This window comes from Dermacentor variabilis, chromosome 5 (assembly GCF_050947875.1).
Source record: "Dermacentor variabilis isolate Ectoservices chromosome 5, ASM5094787v1, whole genome shotgun sequence".
NCBI classification, from domain to species: Eukaryota; Metazoa; Arthropoda; class Arachnida; order Ixodida; family Ixodidae; genus Dermacentor; species Dermacentor variabilis.
The window spans coordinates 41,009,798-41,026,575 of NC_134572.1; the positions used below are offsets into that span (position 1 = coordinate 41,009,798).

The 16,778-nt window shown below is 44.1% G+C and overlaps 1 protein-coding gene across 3 annotated transcripts in view; it reads left to right on the plus strand.

The window, feature by feature from the left end:
* LOC142582460 (uncharacterized) overlaps nucleotides 1-16,778 on the plus strand; it is a 30,578-nt gene that overhangs the window by 6,550 nt on the left and 7,250 nt on the right. Inside the window, exons 2-5 of one of the 3 annotated variants that reach the window (XM_075692212.1) lie at nucleotides 3,974-4,157; nucleotides 5,270-5,451; nucleotides 8,127-8,189; nucleotides 9,988-10,162. In XM_075692212.1, the coding sequence (XP_075548327.1) occupies nucleotides 3,974-4,157; nucleotides 5,270-5,451; nucleotides 8,127-8,189; nucleotides 9,988-10,162 (604 nt within the window). Of the gene's footprint in view, nucleotides 1-3,973; nucleotides 4,158-5,269; nucleotides 5,452-8,126; nucleotides 8,190-9,987; nucleotides 10,163-16,778 lie in introns of those variants that run through there. The other 2 variants (XM_075692213.1, XM_075692214.1) reach the window with 2 other exon arrangements.

Sequence of the window (16,778 nt, forward strand, 5' to 3'; positions counted from 1 at the left end):
ATATACCCTCATAACCACAAGCCACTGTTCCTCCTCACCCCCCACCCTCCCCCAGGCTGCAAATAATTCATACTTCAAACTTTTCTTGTTATCCAAATGTGGCGGTAACCACAAAAATAAAATTATTAGCGCATAATTTTATACGTTTTCCCTTGCCTATTATAGTGGAATAGAGATAGCCTAATTCTTTATTAAAGTGAAATAATATGCTTGCTTCGCTGCAACTATTTAATGTCAAGTTTGACTTCAGTTGGCAGTGAAATTTCATGAGTAAAACGGGCTCAGCAGTGAAATGAACTGTACTGCAGACTTTTGAAGAGTTAATTAATTATGGAGTTTTATGTGCCAAAAACCATGATCTGGTAATGAGGCACGCTGTAGTGGGGGACTCCAGAAATTTGGACCACCTGGGGTTCTTTAATGTTCACCTAAATCTAAGTAGATGGGTGTTTTCGCATTTCGTCCCCATCAAAATGCGGCTGCCGTGGCCAGGATTCAATACCGCAACATCGTGCTTAGCAGCCCAACACCATAGACACTAAGCAACCATGGCGGGTAGACTTTTGAAGAGTGAAATGTTCAGACTCTATACGCTTTGTCCATGTCTGTTGCACACCTTGTTGCTTCAGTCGATGAGAACAGCAGATGCGCCAGAGTTATAAAGTACGACGCCATTTTGAAAAAGCCGCATGACGACAATTTTGTTTGCTTCTGTGATTGGCAGGCGGAGTAACACAACCCCGCGCGGTTCGTGTGCCTCAGTTGCCAACTGCTGTTTTTTTTTCAGTTGTATGCTACTATAGAAATCTGCTATAGGGAGAGGTCTTCCTCCTGCAGTGGACATAATATAGGCTGATAATGATGATAGAAATCTTTATTTTGCACTTTCGTTTGTTTACTTGTTCTTGGCAGTGTTCTTCCTGCGCTTTCTTTCCTTTGCAAGTTCATTCGATGTGGTTCCTTGTTTGCCAAGTAAAGAAGAGGTGCATCTCACAGGCGTACTATCTGTGAGATACACCCTATTTCATTTCTCTTTTGCTGGTTTATGCGTCTTTGTGGCGAATGACGGGCGTTATTTACGTTTGTACTAGTAAAGGACCCCCCTCCCCCCTCATTTGCATAGAAAAGTTACCTTGGGTTGCCCCCCCCCCCCCCCCCCCTGAAAAAAAATCCTGGGTACGTGCCTTCACTTGCGTTTACTCTAATACCGGACTCGCGAAACGCTATTGCGTTAGTAATCTTCTGGTGCAAAGTGACGCCCGCAAACATGCAAATCCTGGCGCCGATTGGATGGCGGCAGTCAAATGCGCTGTGGCCAGTCCGCTCGTCTGCTGCCTTGCAGAGGGACACAATGTCGCAGCTTAACATATTGCCAGTCACTACGTTTGCAGTCCACAACACAACAAAGTCAAATCATAGAGCTTGCGAAAAGACTGAGATTGACTCCGACCGCGGAGCTCTCGTCAAAATGGAGCACATTGTAACACAAGCAGACGATGCTTGCTGTGTGCCTGAAGTGCTTAAGTGTAGTGTGAAATTGTTCTTGTGCATTCTCTTTCTGTTACTTTCTTTTTACAGAAACAAATTAACTAACATTCCAACTATTACGAACATTATTTGTTCACCATAAAGGTGGAAAAATTATCGATGATGTGCCCAGTGCAGCCAATCGGGTAGCTCGCCCTACTGACGTCAGTTGGGTGATTTACGTCATATGGGTAGGGGCGGCTGAAAATTCTGCTGAGCAGTGTGCTGCGGTTGACAGCGATGTACATTTTTAAAACCTTATAATAAATTACACACTTTGCGCGGAGCACTTATATCTGTCAATTAATGATCAGAAGGACCTACTTTAACGACTGAGTATGTTTGTACAAAATCGTCAAAATCATTTCAGGGTCCCTTTAAGTACCTGCCTTTGAGATGTAGGAAAAAAAAAGTTATTTCGGATTGACAAAGAAATAAAAAGAGCACTGTTTTGTCAGTGTATGTATCAAATGTATCAAGGCACAACGTGGGAGTGAGAAACAGTGATAAAAAAAAAAAAAAAATCTGCCTCCATTTTACTCTATAGGGTGAATGTGCAGCGAAGCTGGTGCGGATGTTAGACAAGTGCCAGTGCCCCAGCTGGCATTAAATGATGTTACAAAAGCAACGTATGCCACACGCACATGCTCGTGTGCAGAAGGGCAGCATACATCCTCATTCTTCTAGGCTGTCCACCAAGTGCAAGTGCCTTATTGTACTAATTGATGATTAAAAGTAAATTGTGTCAGAAAATCTGATAAGTACAACTTACACACAAGCTGCAGACATGATAGCTTCAGATTGTTATACGAGTATACGCGAAAACATCTGTTATGCGAAAACTGAAAGACAAAGCCCATTTCAAGCTGCTGTTCATGGTCTGTGTCTGAGTTGCGGTGGCCGCTAGGTGGTGGTACCATTAACACTGCATACATCTTCATTCTTGTAGGCCCTCTGTGTAGCGCAAGTGTGTTATTTAACTAATTGAATTTCTCAAAGTAAAATATGTCTGAAAATTCGTAAAGTACGATTGACACACAACCTGCAGACATGGAGTCATATTGTGTTTCAAATATATGAGAAAACATAGTTCTGTTACGTGGAAACTCAAGCACGAACTCCTTTTCCAGCTGCCGTTTTTTAACTGAGCACACCACGAAAAATACTGCCCAACTAGAGGCTAGCAGCTTCACTGCAACATGAGACCACGAAAGGGGAGGGGAGGGGGGATGGATTTCTAGATTTGAGCTAGGTGTGGTTGTCACTGCTTCACAAATTGGCTGAAGCTGCTCACAAGCTTTTGTGGTCCTTCCTGCTGCCTTGGTGTGCACATTCTTTTTTTCCTTGTTTTAACCAGTTTTGAGTATAAGCCCTGTGGTGCCGTAATTTTAGGCTGTGAACGCAAAAGGTTTCGAATACACATTCTGTCACACAATATGGCATGTGACAATGTTCAAGGTGCTGTACAGTTGCAAGCAATTGTTTTATGTTATGCAAGTGTGTTAGCTTACTTCACCATATGCAGGCAATGAGGTATGACACTGAAGAAAATATTGAAAGGTGCTAGCAGAAGGTTGCAGAAGAGGAGAAGGAGGTTCGACTGCCCTGCGAGCGGCTCCGTGAATAACTTGGGTACCTCCCCCTGTACCTTTTGCAAGCCACAATGTTAAGTTTAGCTGGACCAATAAGCTTTAGGTTGGAATTGCATACAGCTGATTTTAACCAAGAGGAGTGCTTTGTTACCACCAGATGAGGACTCTGATAGGTGCTCGTTAAAAAGCCACAAGCGTTCAAAATTAACCTGATGCCTTCCACTGTAGTGCAGTCTGGATGTTGCTTTGCAACATCAAGTGCTTTCAGTCATAATTGAAATGATATAAAACAGAGAAGGCACTGACACCACCTTTACATTTCCACGTGAGCTCCTCTCAATGACATAAATTTGGTGCCATATGAAGGTTGGTTACTTGCATGATTATGAAGAAAAACAGAAAGCTACATTGCACTTAGTAATAAATGAAACATCAACCTGAAAAGCTGTGACTTCTTTTTTTTCTGCATGAAAAAGACCCAAGTGCACAAATGTACTGCAAGATTCATGATATCGTAAGAATGTTGTCAGCACCGTTGTTCAGGTGACATAAAAGATAAAGGATGAAAGAAGTTAGACTTTTTCTTTCTCTATTAATAGCAGTTTTTTGCCGATCAACATGGGCAGGGAAATTTCTGATGTAATTTAACAATGTTAAATTCAAGGACCCCTTCCACAGATCATCATGTACCTCTGTCCTGCGTCAACTGAATGCCCTCTTAGCCTAATGTCTCTATAGGTCCAATATTTTTAATGAGACATCCAGTGCCCAGAGTTTTAGTTAAGGCCTGTAAATGATGTGGACGAGCCCATCTGCAGTACGTGACTGTCAAATGGGGGTTCTGACAGAAGCAGTTTGTGCTCTCGGCAGGGGGCAGAGAGAGCTGGCCCAGTGCAGCTGCTGGTGGTTCCTGCCCTGCGCTGAACATGGAGACCTCGCCTCTTCCACCTGAAAGGTCGCTGCCCCTGGCGCAGCCCTTCCTCTGCCGCCATGGCCACGAGCCGTCATCACTGAATGCCTCCTCGATGCACAGGCATGGTATGTGCCTGTTCATTTGACCTTTTTTTATGCCGCAGCAAGTGAAAAAAAAGCTAACCAAATTTTGCAGAAGTGTGAACAGACATGCCATGTTTGCAATAAAAATGTTCTAGCAGCCTATAATAAAGAGAAAGACTTCACACAATGCCACATATGATGATGATGATAATAATAATGTGGCTTTACACTTTGAAATGGGTGAACTGCTATGCTGTGCCCCAACATTGACAGTGTCATCTAGTGTAGAAAATTGGAAGCAAATTGACAAATTTACTTGTTCCTGGTTCAAAACAAGTTAATCAACCAGTCCTTTGTGTCCTGTACCTTTGAAGGCGTTACGTTGGTCATTGTTTTAATAACCATGGCAGATACTATTAACGTAGTTTCAAATTATGGTTTACAATTCTTTATGGTATTGATGTAGTGCTGGTTGAAAATTTAAACCTTTTCACTGTGATGGTGGTATGCGTTTCCCACATTTTTTCTGAAGGTGTGAAACAGTTATCTGTACATGCGTGTAACCTGGAAGTATCAAACAGCAGCAGTGAGAACTGCCCTGTGATGTTTCGTTTACTGGGACAGCAGTTAAGATCTGAAAAATTGACTTGCTGTGCCTGTTTTATTAGTCTTCATCCGGAACTCATTTGAGTTTTTTCCATTTGCTGCTCTTGTACACAGTAAATGAGTTCTGTGCTGGAGGAATCATTGAGGCCTGCTGTTTCTTCATCTTTTGCTTCTTTTTTTGTAGTGCAGATAAGTGTAATACAGAAGGGCCTTGCTGATGTGAATTTGCTGCAGTCAGACAAAATGTCTGTAGCATTCTAATTTTATGTGATCTAGAAACATACAATCATTAGAGTGAAATGCAACTTCAAAGCAGTTTGTGTATGGTTTTATCCCGAAATTTCTGCCAAGCTAGCTCACATTTCTGAAATTATACTTGGTGTGATACTGTGTCGGTAATAATGTCTTTCTGTTTATTGCCTTGTCTGGGCCTGAAAGGCACGTTAGGTGCAAGCCATTTTTTTTTTCTGCCATGTTGGCTGGCTCTTAGTGTTGGAGGAGTCTACCTAACTGCAGAAATTGTAGCTGGAGGCTTTGTTTGCATGCAGCTGATGCAAGGTCATCCCTATGGCTGATATGGCTGCGCAAGTATGTCATCCTCTGCCTGGTGTGCGGTGGCTCTGCTGTCTTTGTTGGGGTGCTATTCATTGCTATCTACTTCACTCTGAAGTCGTACACTTCGTCCCTGCAGTTTTTCGAGACCATACCCACTTATGTACCTGCTGCGGTGGTAAGCACAAGGATTTTATTGCATTGGACAGGTACAGCTAGTGCGATTTAAACATTTTTTAGCATGAAATGTGTGGAACATTGTGCAGTGGATATCACCGAATTCAGTGAGCGCTTTGGTAGTGTGTCTAGATGGGGCACACTGTGTTTGCACACATGTGAGGTCGGGATTGATTCTTTAGGGGTGGGTTTGAATTGGGTATAAGGTAAAGGGCCGCTAGAGAGAAAGAAAAGTTATTAAAGCTTTATTGGTCAATTACACTTCTGCCAAAAAAGCCACTCTTACTGAAAGAAGAGTGGCTTTGCATCTTTTCTGGCTTGGTAAGCCAGAAAAGATGCAAAAACTAAAGACTAGTGGCAGTGGCGCCTCAGAGTTCCCGGACCGGCTTGCTGTGAGGTCATCGATTTCAACGGCGTCTGCTTGGGCGCAGATAATTCTTTATTGGTAAAGGTTAACTGCATCCTATTCTAAAAGAATCAAGGCTGAACTTAGCAAATTTAGAGAACTTTTACTGAGCCACAACGGCCCACACATGAAAAAATACTCTAAATCTGACCTGCTGTTGTGGTGTAGTGGCCAAGGCATTGCACTACTAAGCCTGAGGGTGCGGGTTCGAATGCTGACTATGGCGGCCGCATTTCGATGGAGGTGAAATGCAAGAACGCCTGGATATCGTGCCTTGGGTGCACGTTAAATAACCCCGGGTGGTCAAAATTAATCCAGAGTCGCTCACTACGGTGTGCTTTAAATCAAATCATGGTTTTGGCATGTATAACCCCAGACTTTAATTTTAATGTTTAATTCTGAAGGGGCCCCAAACCATTTTTTATTGAAGTGGTGAAATGCATTCGAAGTTAAATTAGGATATTTAAGAAATACTTTGCTGCAAAAAATACTTCAATACATTCAGCAGAAGTAGAGTTATTGGCAATCAAACATGCCCTTCGCACTGATTCCACTCCTTCAATGCCTTGCTCTGTGAAGGCTACGGTGGAGTGAGGCCTGCCCACAACGCTTCGTCTACCTAACATAACCGTGGTGCGCAGTTCAAATTTGGTTTTGGAAGTTCACATAAATGCCACTATTTCTGATTTTGGTGCCTACGACGCACCAGACGTAACCAAATGTGCCAAGCGCTGTTGTTTTGAGTGAGCAGCAGTGCACTCAGCCAGTGGACAGCCGCAGTATCTATTGCCACGTGGCAGACTGCAAGCTACAGGCAACAGCACCGTTTGCCTTGTGCACGACTAGAGTGAGCGCTCGCGCTCATAGGCTTTTGTCTGTCTGTGCTGCGTAGTGTGGACTGGCTTTGTCCTGCACCAGCTTGACCGACTTCCATCTTGTGCATTTCGAAATGCTGTCAATAGCTTGATCATTAATAAGCGAAATCTTCCAAGGCATCTAACCAGGCATAGCCAGGAATGAGCATGTGCTGCAAACGTGCGTGTGATCTGTCGCATGGTGCGAGGCTAGTTGAGTGTTCAAAACTAGTTGAAATTAGTGAGACCCGACGGCTATGACACCCATAAGTAGAGTGGCCAAAGTTGAATACCTACGGAGGCAGCCGCGGCAGAGTGTGAGCACGCAATAGTCGGCCTCTTGCGGAAGCACATAATTATTATCGAAATTTGAAAGCAAATTACCTACTTCAGCCTTATTAAACTGCGTCATTAAATATACACAGTAACATTAGGAAGAAGCGCATCGATTCAAACGGCCTTTTTGATTGACGTCAGCTATTGGCCAATACAGCCACATATGGGAATCCGCTACATTATGAAATGAAGCCCCGAGAAAGTAGCGAAGAACAGGCTTCTGTTGAAAAGAGAGAATCTGAGAGAAGGGCGACTTTGTGCTCTGCTTGCGAGATCTATGCTCTGTGCTTGGCTGCAAAATTTGGCTGAGATGTTCACAGCCGTGTATGCTATCCGTGGACTGAGTTCTTTCAACAAAGCTGAGGGGTGGTTCAGGGCCTCTTTAAGACTTTAATTTTAATTTACTCTGAAACCTGTGACATCACACTGGTGCACTGGCACTGGTGTTCCAGTGTAGAATAAAATAAATTAAACATTAAATTTTATTTTATCTTCTAATAATGAACCTATAACTGCAAAAGTATGATTCAAAGATAGAGGTTTGAAATAATACTTTATCAGTTAAACTTATTTAGTGTTTCTCCTTAGCTTCTCTTTAAACAGCCACACCAAAGGGTTTACAGAAATGGAAAGCACATGATAAATAAAGGCCTGTTAAGCTGTTTGTTTATTGTACATATTGCTTCTGCTTAGCTTCGTCATGTCATCCGTGAGTGGGGCCACAGGATTTAGACATTCAGCTCTTTCTATTACCTACTATCACCTTCGTGCCATGTTAAACCAGTTCGTGTCCCACATATGTGGGGAAGCCCACTTACAAAATGTAGCATAAATGGGTTGGGTTGACTTCTTTCCAAAGATTAAACACTTGGTGGTCAGGCCCAGTGCATTAAAAAAAAATTACTCCATAATATTAGATATTTGTGATTTGGTGCATATGCTGCATGTGTGCAACCATATTTTTCTTTTTCTCCAAATTAAGGAGAAACTACTGGGATGTTTTTATTCATTGCTGTATATGCTTCTGTTGTACTGTTTCCATTGTGTGCTAAGTGTGTTTACCCATTTTCCTTTTTCTAGCTAATTCTCACGGGACTTATGGTTATGTGCTTTGCCAAACGTAGAAACCGGTACACTTACCTGGTGAGTATGCCACAGTTGTTTTTGTCACTCTGAAGGCAAAATTATGCTGCAATAACTTTGCATATATAAATATTTTTCTTAGTATTGTTGATTAACAAATGCAGTGCTGTCCTTGTACAGTTTTTTTTTTATTATGGAGAAGAAAAAGACATGAAAAAATGTACCCTCTACTTGAGTGCTTTGACTTTTAGCACTGCTTTCTGTGATCGAATCGACCTCTTCATTTGTAAATAAGTCACCAGTCAACTTACATTTCTTTTAACCCGCTGAGTAGTTTATAGCTATCTGCATACACAGCACATAATATGTGTGCCTACTGGTAAATTGTGCACATAAAATTGTGCAGCATACTGATATACTCTGCCATTGACTCCATGCAGAATTTTGCAGGATAGTATTGGTTTTGCAGAAGATTGCATGCAGTTGCTCAGGATTGCACTGAATTGGAATTGTAACACAGCTGTTTGCTGTGTATGAACCTGTAAGCACTAATATGTGCACAATCATTATCATCGTCAGCCTGTTTCGTTCATGTTTGCTGCATTATGAAGGCTTCTTCCACCAATCTCCAGTTGCCTCTGTCTTGTGCCAGGTGACTCTTTCCCACGCCTGCAAATTTCCTAATCTCCTCTTGCGGGGATGCTCTAATATAGCACGTCCCCTGATGTTGTTTTCCACCGCAAGCCTTGAGCCTCGTGTAATCTGGCTTCCCTGTGTGGCTGTGCACCGCCAGTGGTAGGCGTAGCTGCAGGATTGTACAAGAGATGGTGCAGCTGTTGTGCTGCTAGCGCCACCTAATGGCAGGGTTACTAGGGCGAATAAGGGAGTCACTCTTTGGCTGGAAGTCAACTTGGTGACGTTTTGCCCACCTGCTAGCACACTTTGCGGGACCGTCCTATGATAAGCCTCAGAGCTGGACACTGAGATGGATGAACACCGTCGTTCGAGCTCACTACCGTTCGTGTGATTTTACATGCGGGCGATTAGGCATTGGTGTCCAGCACGGGGGCGAAGATATTCGCTCGATATCCTGTCGTGGCGAGTCGGACTTCCCCGATTCATCAGTGCACATTTGCATATTCTATTGGCAGTAATTCGGCTGACTAAATTGGTGTATTAAAGGTGCAATAAACGCCTTTGTGATTGTGCCCACTACTGTGTTGTCGTTTGTTTGTCCCAAGAGCATGTTTGAGACCCACATTCTTAATCTGAGCTAAAATATCAAGTACTCTTGCTTACTTTTTCATTCATACTGCCATCCTTTTGTCTCTTAGCAATAAACTTATCATATTCTTTCCTATTGCTCGTTGTGTGGTTCTTAGTTTCTTCTTAAGTTTCTTCGTCTTCTTCCAAATTTCAGCCCCTTAGCTCAGTACTGGTTCAATGCTCTGATCGTGTACTTTTCTTTCTTCTTTTTTCAAGGACAATGGTATGTCGCCGTTCATCACTCGAGAGTCCCTACCACGTGTGCTGCAACCTATTTTTATTTGTCTTGAAATTTCCTTCTGATGAGTTCGGTCCCCTGTGACTGCTTGGCCTAGATAAATATACGCCTGCACAACTTCAAGAGGCTAGCTACCAATTATGAACTCTTGTTCACGTTAGTATTTTGCATAGTAATTCATACACCTATTCTGAGGTTTTGCTGGTTCAAGTGATTTCTTGCAGTATATTTCCACTGTTGCCGAACAGGTCTGTGCCACCTGTCTCTACAGCTCTGCGGGCATTTCTATCTGTGTCCCTGTCCAAAGCATCACCCTTGCGCATTCTAAGTAATGCTCACTTTCTTTTGGTCCAGGTGAAGTTTGCTGGTGGCTGCTGCCTCACCTGTGTGCTCCTCTGTGTGGTTATCACGGTCACCACCACAGTGGTGCACATGAACCGGCTGCAGACGCTACACAAATGTGACTACTCATCTAAGGACAGGGCCTGCATGTGCTTGTCGGCTATTGCAGAGTCGCCTGCTCAGGATGGTGAGCAACACTGTTCGCTCATAAAACGATTACCCAAACAACTAGAAATGGCTGTCCATGTTTAATGTTGAGCTCGCTTAATTAAATCCTGTAATTACCAAGTTCTCTCCTAAAGAAGTGCATCGTTTACAGCCCCCCCCCCCTTTTTTTTTCACCACATCTTTGTGCTTGAATGCCATAGGGCCGTATTGAGGATCACTTTTGGGGACCAACCACTTTTGAGTGTGCACAGTTGGTTAAGCCAGCAGAAGGAGATTTGACGAAAACAGTGGCGCACATCTCATCTGTTTTATCTTCACGTCGCATACCGTGAGAGCCCGCATATAATACGAGTTTTTTTTCCTATTATTAGCGTCCCAAATTTTTGCCTCATACTATATGCGGATCCGAACGACAATTCCGGTCAGAAATTTGGGCTAGAAGTTTTGGTTTCGTTATTGCTGTGTGGCTATGGCTAGGTTTCATTATTGCTGTGTGACTACAGCATCGTTTCTTTATTGTTGAGTGCGCACCTTGGTAGCACACATGCAAACCACGCTTCGCGAAGTGCATTGAAGGACCAAGATGTCCTGACCACAAAAACTACTCAGCTGCTTTCAAGAGAAAGGTTATTTCAGCCGCACATGACATCGGCAACAGTGCGGCCAGGAGGCAGTTTGGCGTCAACGAGGGAAGCATTCGCGGGTTGTGTCAACAGAAGGGAGCCCTTTTTGCATGCAGCGGAATGCGAAGAAGCTTTCGCCGCCTGAAGAGTGGGACATTCCCGGAAATTGAACTCACCCTGACAGAGTTCGTACGCTAACAGCGAGCCGCGCATCTAGCTGTGGGTGTGGAGCTCGTGCAGGCAAAAGCTAAGGAGCTTGCAAGAGAAACAGGGCTACCGAGCTCCGCCTTCAAAGCAAGCAAGCACTGGATTTATTGGTATGTATGTCATGCTGCATTTTTCTTACGCTGCCAAACTTCAATTTCGCAAAAGCTGCCCGAATCATTCAAAGAACTGCTTGTGGCTTTCCAGCACCACATTATTTCGCTGCGCAAGTCCAAGAAGTTCTAGCTAGGGCAAATCAGCAATGCTGACCAAACGCTGGTTTATCTGGACATGCCATCGCCCCTCGCTGTGCACGAAAAGGGCTCTAAACAAGTTTGTCCGGTCCACTGGCAACAAGAAAACGCGAGTTACTGTCATGTTGTTGTGCATGGCACATGGACGCAAGCTCCCGCCCTATGTCGTCTTCAAGAGCAAGATGGTGCCTAAAGGTGAGGAGATGCAAAAAATGTGGTCGTGAGATGCCATGAGAAAGGCTGGATGAACGAGAATCTTGTGCTCGACTAGATAAAGTCCGTCTCGTGCGGGCGGCCGGCGCACTGTTGTCGTTCCCATCCATCCTTGTGCTGAACGCATTTCGTTGCCATTTGACCGACTCAGTGAAGAGGCTGTTGCATGAATACAGCACTGAACTCGTCATTCTGGGTGGGATGACGTCTCAGCTGCAGCCTTTAGATGTTTGCGTGAACAAGCTGTTCAAGGACGTGGTCAAGCAATGTTACGCAAATTGGATGCACTCAGGTGAGCCTGCAGCGACGCCGACCGGGCAGCTGAAGCTGGCTTCGCCAGCCACGCTATGCAAGTGGATTGTGGACGCATGGGCCAGCATACTAGAGGACCTTGTGCGTCGTGCATTCAAGAAGTGCGGCATCTCGAACGCGCTCGATAGTAGAAGATGAGTACCTCTGGGAACATATGTCCGACAAGGAACTATTCGAAGAGAACGCAGCTGATGAAGACAGCGATTTAAGTGCGGAGTGCAATTTAAATAAATGTTTCCCTCGAGTTTTCATATCTTGTATTATATGTGGATAAAACTCTTTTTTCATTTCGCGTCCTAAAAATTTCACCTCGTACTATATGCGGGTTCGTATTATACGCAGGTTTTTATGGTAGTTATCGAGTGCGTAGGCAGGATGGCTGCTGAGGCGCTGCACTGGACATTATGCCATGAAGATATGTATGTGTCCCTGAAAGTGATCGATAGAGAGCACGGTTGCCGATTTGAAAAACATGTCACTCTCTGTTTCATATTTTAAATTCAGCAAAATTTTGCACTAGAAGTCTTGTTCTGAAAAAGAGTTACACTAAAAGCATAGCGCAGGAAGGATGATCGACAAAGACTAGACAGGACAAGCGCTTGTCGTCTAGTCTTTGTCGATCGTCCTTCCCGCGCTATTCTTTTAGTGTAACAATGTATTGCCAACCAGCCCAAGCCTGTAATCTTCTGAAGAAGAGGCTTTATTTTTCAACATGCATGTTAGTTTTAATATGAACGCATGGAAATGAAGGTAAATATAAGGTGCAAAATAAAACCCATGAGTGCCAATACTCAGCTGGATATTATGAAATGAAATGGAGGGCGTAGTTTGTGTTAGCAAAGCAAAATCATCAGTGGCCTGAGCAAGCAAGTAGCCTCTTACAGTGCTGGTGCAAATTGACTGTGAAGCACTGATCACAAGGAATGCATTTTTAACATATAGTCAGTGCATTATGCAATTCTTAACCTTTCAGCTTTTGGTAGCTGCCTAACTGAGAAATAAAAAGGCCTATTGTTACATCTGTCATATGACATGAATGGGCAGAACTGTGCCCTTGCCATGACAATTGCATTCTCTTGCCAAGACGGTTTCAATGCAAAAGGTGACCGTGTACCGAGATTTCTTGGAATCATCAGATCCCATGCAATTCTGAGCTGCACTATGGTTTCCTTCATAGTGTAGCCTTCGAATGTTACGTCTTTGTATTTGATAAGCAAAATGCTGGCTGTGTACTAACCTATAGAGATGTAACTAGCTATTTTATATGTTACAGCTGCAGCAATGGTCTCTTTTGACAGTAGGCTGTGCCTGATGCACTCACTTTTTCCTTTCTTGTAACGGCAGGTTATCTGTTATGCTGGCAATTGTGTGCAGCAGAATGCTGCATGCAGTCACACAATACACTTCAGTACTTGTGATGTAGGCCCGTGCACAGGTGCCAGAGAGTCAAGGTTATCAGTTGCAGCAATATGTTAGTTGCCACAACAATGTATGGGGCCACTTTCAGATATGATTCCATGCTTTAGATGTATAGGTTGTTGGCATCTTTCTCACGTAAACAACAAGACTTTCTTTGCTTTCCTGGGATGTTTCGCAGATAAAGCTGATAAAAAATGAACTTCGTAAGTATGAGGACATACATTCCTCTAACCTTAATTTACTCTTATCTTGCTGAAGTATACTTTTATTATCTGTTTTAACTCTGATTACATTTACACACCTGCCAACTGTCCCAAATATTTCGTAACGCTTACGAATTCGGGCCCATTTTAACATTTTACGAATGTTGTGACATCTACAACAAATAAATTCTGTTTGCAAAAGAGGTTCACTCGTTGATCTGTGAGCCTTTCATTCGAATTCTTCTAATAGTGAAAGGACGCAAAAGGGGTACTTGCTTTGAGCAAGTTTATAGAGAATAGTTGCTGATGCGATATCGACAACAGAATAGTTTTACAAAAAGCCATTGTGATTTTTAAAAAATGTGTTGCTTGTCAGTTCTTGTGGTGGCAAGTTTGCTGCTGTTTGTGTGTTGTTGAAAGGCCGTTGATAAAGTCTGTATCCCTCAAAAGGTGTGCGTCTAGGGCAAACTACTGTATTTACTCAAATCTAACGCACACTTTTTTCCAGATAAAATGGGCCTTAAAATTGTGTGTGCGTTAGAATCGAGTACGACCCTAAATCTATGTTACCATATCACCATCGGCATTTCAAAATTGCCGCCTCCTATGCACTTAGAGCCTAGCTTATGCCTAGCTGCCCTAGCTTCCTCCATGTGCTGTAGTACATATGCCAAGGTGCGTGCACCTACATGTCGTACAAAAATCCCTCACGTGACCTGATCCTAGATACCTAGCGACAGGATCGTTTAGGGACTTTTGAGAAGGTGTGATGGTGGCGCCAAGCGATGCTGTGGCGTGTTCATTGTCAGCGTGATCGCTCTCTGGCCCGCGCCCCGCGCCGACTGTGCATTGTTCAGCGTTGCTTGTATGACTGTGCTTGCGTTGCTTGTGTGTTGGTTGTGGGTTCAGTGTTGGCGGAAATCCACGAGTAGTGGTGGTGGTTTGGCAGTGCGGCTCTGGCCTTAGTGAGCTCTGGCAGTACAGAATCTGCATTGTGTGACCAGTGTTCCTTGAGAATCTGGCAATGGTGATGATTGAAATGTCGCAGCGCAGTTCAGTGCACTGCGATGCGGCATCGCTGTGTCCACCCTTGCTTAACGGACATCGAGGGATGTTCTGCTCTCTACAAGTCACGTAAATGCGACTGTGTCATGCAAACGATCATCATGCAAATGACATTTAGTATGGAAGAACGTGAACAAGCGGTGTGTTAGCATCGTACATTTCATACTAGGCAAGGAACACACCACAATCCTGCGACAGTCGCTAATGAGATCAAAACGGGAGCACATGTCTGAGCACGCGCAGCTGGAGCCCGAAAGCCACCCCTTCTCCAGCAACCCCGTTGCACGGCTGCACCACTCGCTTTAAACACAGTACACAAACCACACGTTCGGCGCTGAACAACGGGTGGTTGACGCGGTCACCTTTATGTGACTTGTAGAGAGCGGTATCATAAGAAGCCAACAAACACTGACACCGAAGACAACATAAGGGAAATTACTTGTGCTTAATAAATGAAATAAAAAACGATAAATTAATGGAAATGAAAGTGGACGCAAAAACAACTTGCCGCAGGCGGGGACCGAACCCACAACGTTCACGTAGAGCAGAGCATCCCTCAATGTTTGTTAAGCAAAGGCGGACATGGCGAGCCACATCTCAATTCACTGAACTGCGCTGCGACATTTCAATCGTCACCACTACTAGATTCTCAAGGAACACAGGTCACACAACGCAGAATCTGTACTGCCAGAACTCCCCGAGGCCAAAGCCGCACTGCTACACCACCACTACTCGTCGATTTCCGCCAACACAGAGCCTACAACCAACATACAAGCCACGCAAGCACAATCACACAAGCAACGTTAAACAATGCACGGTCGGCACGGGGCGCGGGCCAGAGAGCGATCATGTCTACAATGAACATGCCACGGCGTCACTTGGCGCCACCATCGTGCCTTCTCAAAAGTCCATAGACGATCCTGTCTCTAGGTATCTAGGATCAGGTCACGTGAGGGATTTTTGCACAACATTTAGACGCACGCGTGCTAAGGTTAGTCCTCCGTCCATCTTCCTGTTTCTACATTTGCTCCATCAGCATGGAAGTGCCGACTGTGAAGACACTCCTAGCGTTCATCATGATGCCGCAATTAAAAGGAAAGTGATCACTTGTGCGGAGACGGGCTGAAATTGGGCCGCATCAAGGGCATTCGGAGTTCCTGAAACTTGCGTGCGGGACTGGCGCAAACAGGAGAGGCGTTCTACACCAGCAGATGCTGCGTAGGCATGGCTGCGCAGCCCCTACATTGAAAACGATCTGCGATGGAGACAGTCCATGCATCTAGGCGCACCACGCTGTTTTCTCCTCTTGTCGCTTAGTTCATGTTGAAGCGAGAGGCCGCACAAAGCTCAATTCGCTCACTCCTGCTGCCGGACTTTCTCACTCCGGCATTCTGATAAAAAGTTTCTGCGGTCATTGAGTGAAACGTGTTCATGTTTGCTTTTGTGCGCATGACACCATGCTTGTTAATTAGTAAGCGAATGTTTAAAAGTTTATACAGCCGATAGAACTACCATCCTTAATTTCCGTGTAGCAGTCGATGGTTCGGCTTTCGGGTGAAACTGCTACTTTTAAAATTTATCGCAACTTTATTGCTTTGCGAGTAAATCCTTGTTTTTCCAAATGAGAGAGTTTTATTTCTGTATGAAATAATGAGGTGGTGGCACTGTAAAAGACTTTCCTTCTTTTAGGTCGCAGCAAACAGGTGTGAGTTACAATCGAGGGCGTTAGAATCGAGTAAATACGGTAGTTAAAAATTCTCATTAACAACCCCCCCACCCCGGCCTCGGCCTCGGTATAGGATCTGTGGGATTTTATTAACTTGCATGTTCACTGGTAGGCAGGTATGCATTCCAACCATTGCAGTGCAGCACGTGTTCTGTCTGCAAATGGCCACAGTCATCTTGTGTAACTTTGATGCAAGATGACAGTTTCATGCTGCTTTTGCTCATAACCTCTTAAATGCTTTTTCCGCCATAAAAACTATTGTTTAAATGTGTGATGCTGCCATCATGTAACAGTTGTTTGGCCTCTCAGGTAACTGGAAGAACTGTAAGAACTCTCTGCACCTGTTACAAGAGGACCTGAATGTCACCATTGTGTGAAAGGTGCTGATAAATAGAATGAGGAGCAACAGCAGCAGCACAGTATACATTGTTGCTCTCTGTTTAGCAATGTTTTGAACTACTTTATGCAGTTTAAAGTGTAGTTCAGGGAGCCATGCAACTGTGATTGTTACACACATTTTTCACCTCAAATCTGCTGAACTGCTGTGCTGCTGAGCTTGAGGTTGTAGGTTCAATTCTGGCCATGGCAGCCTCATTTTGCCCCCGTGAAAATGCAA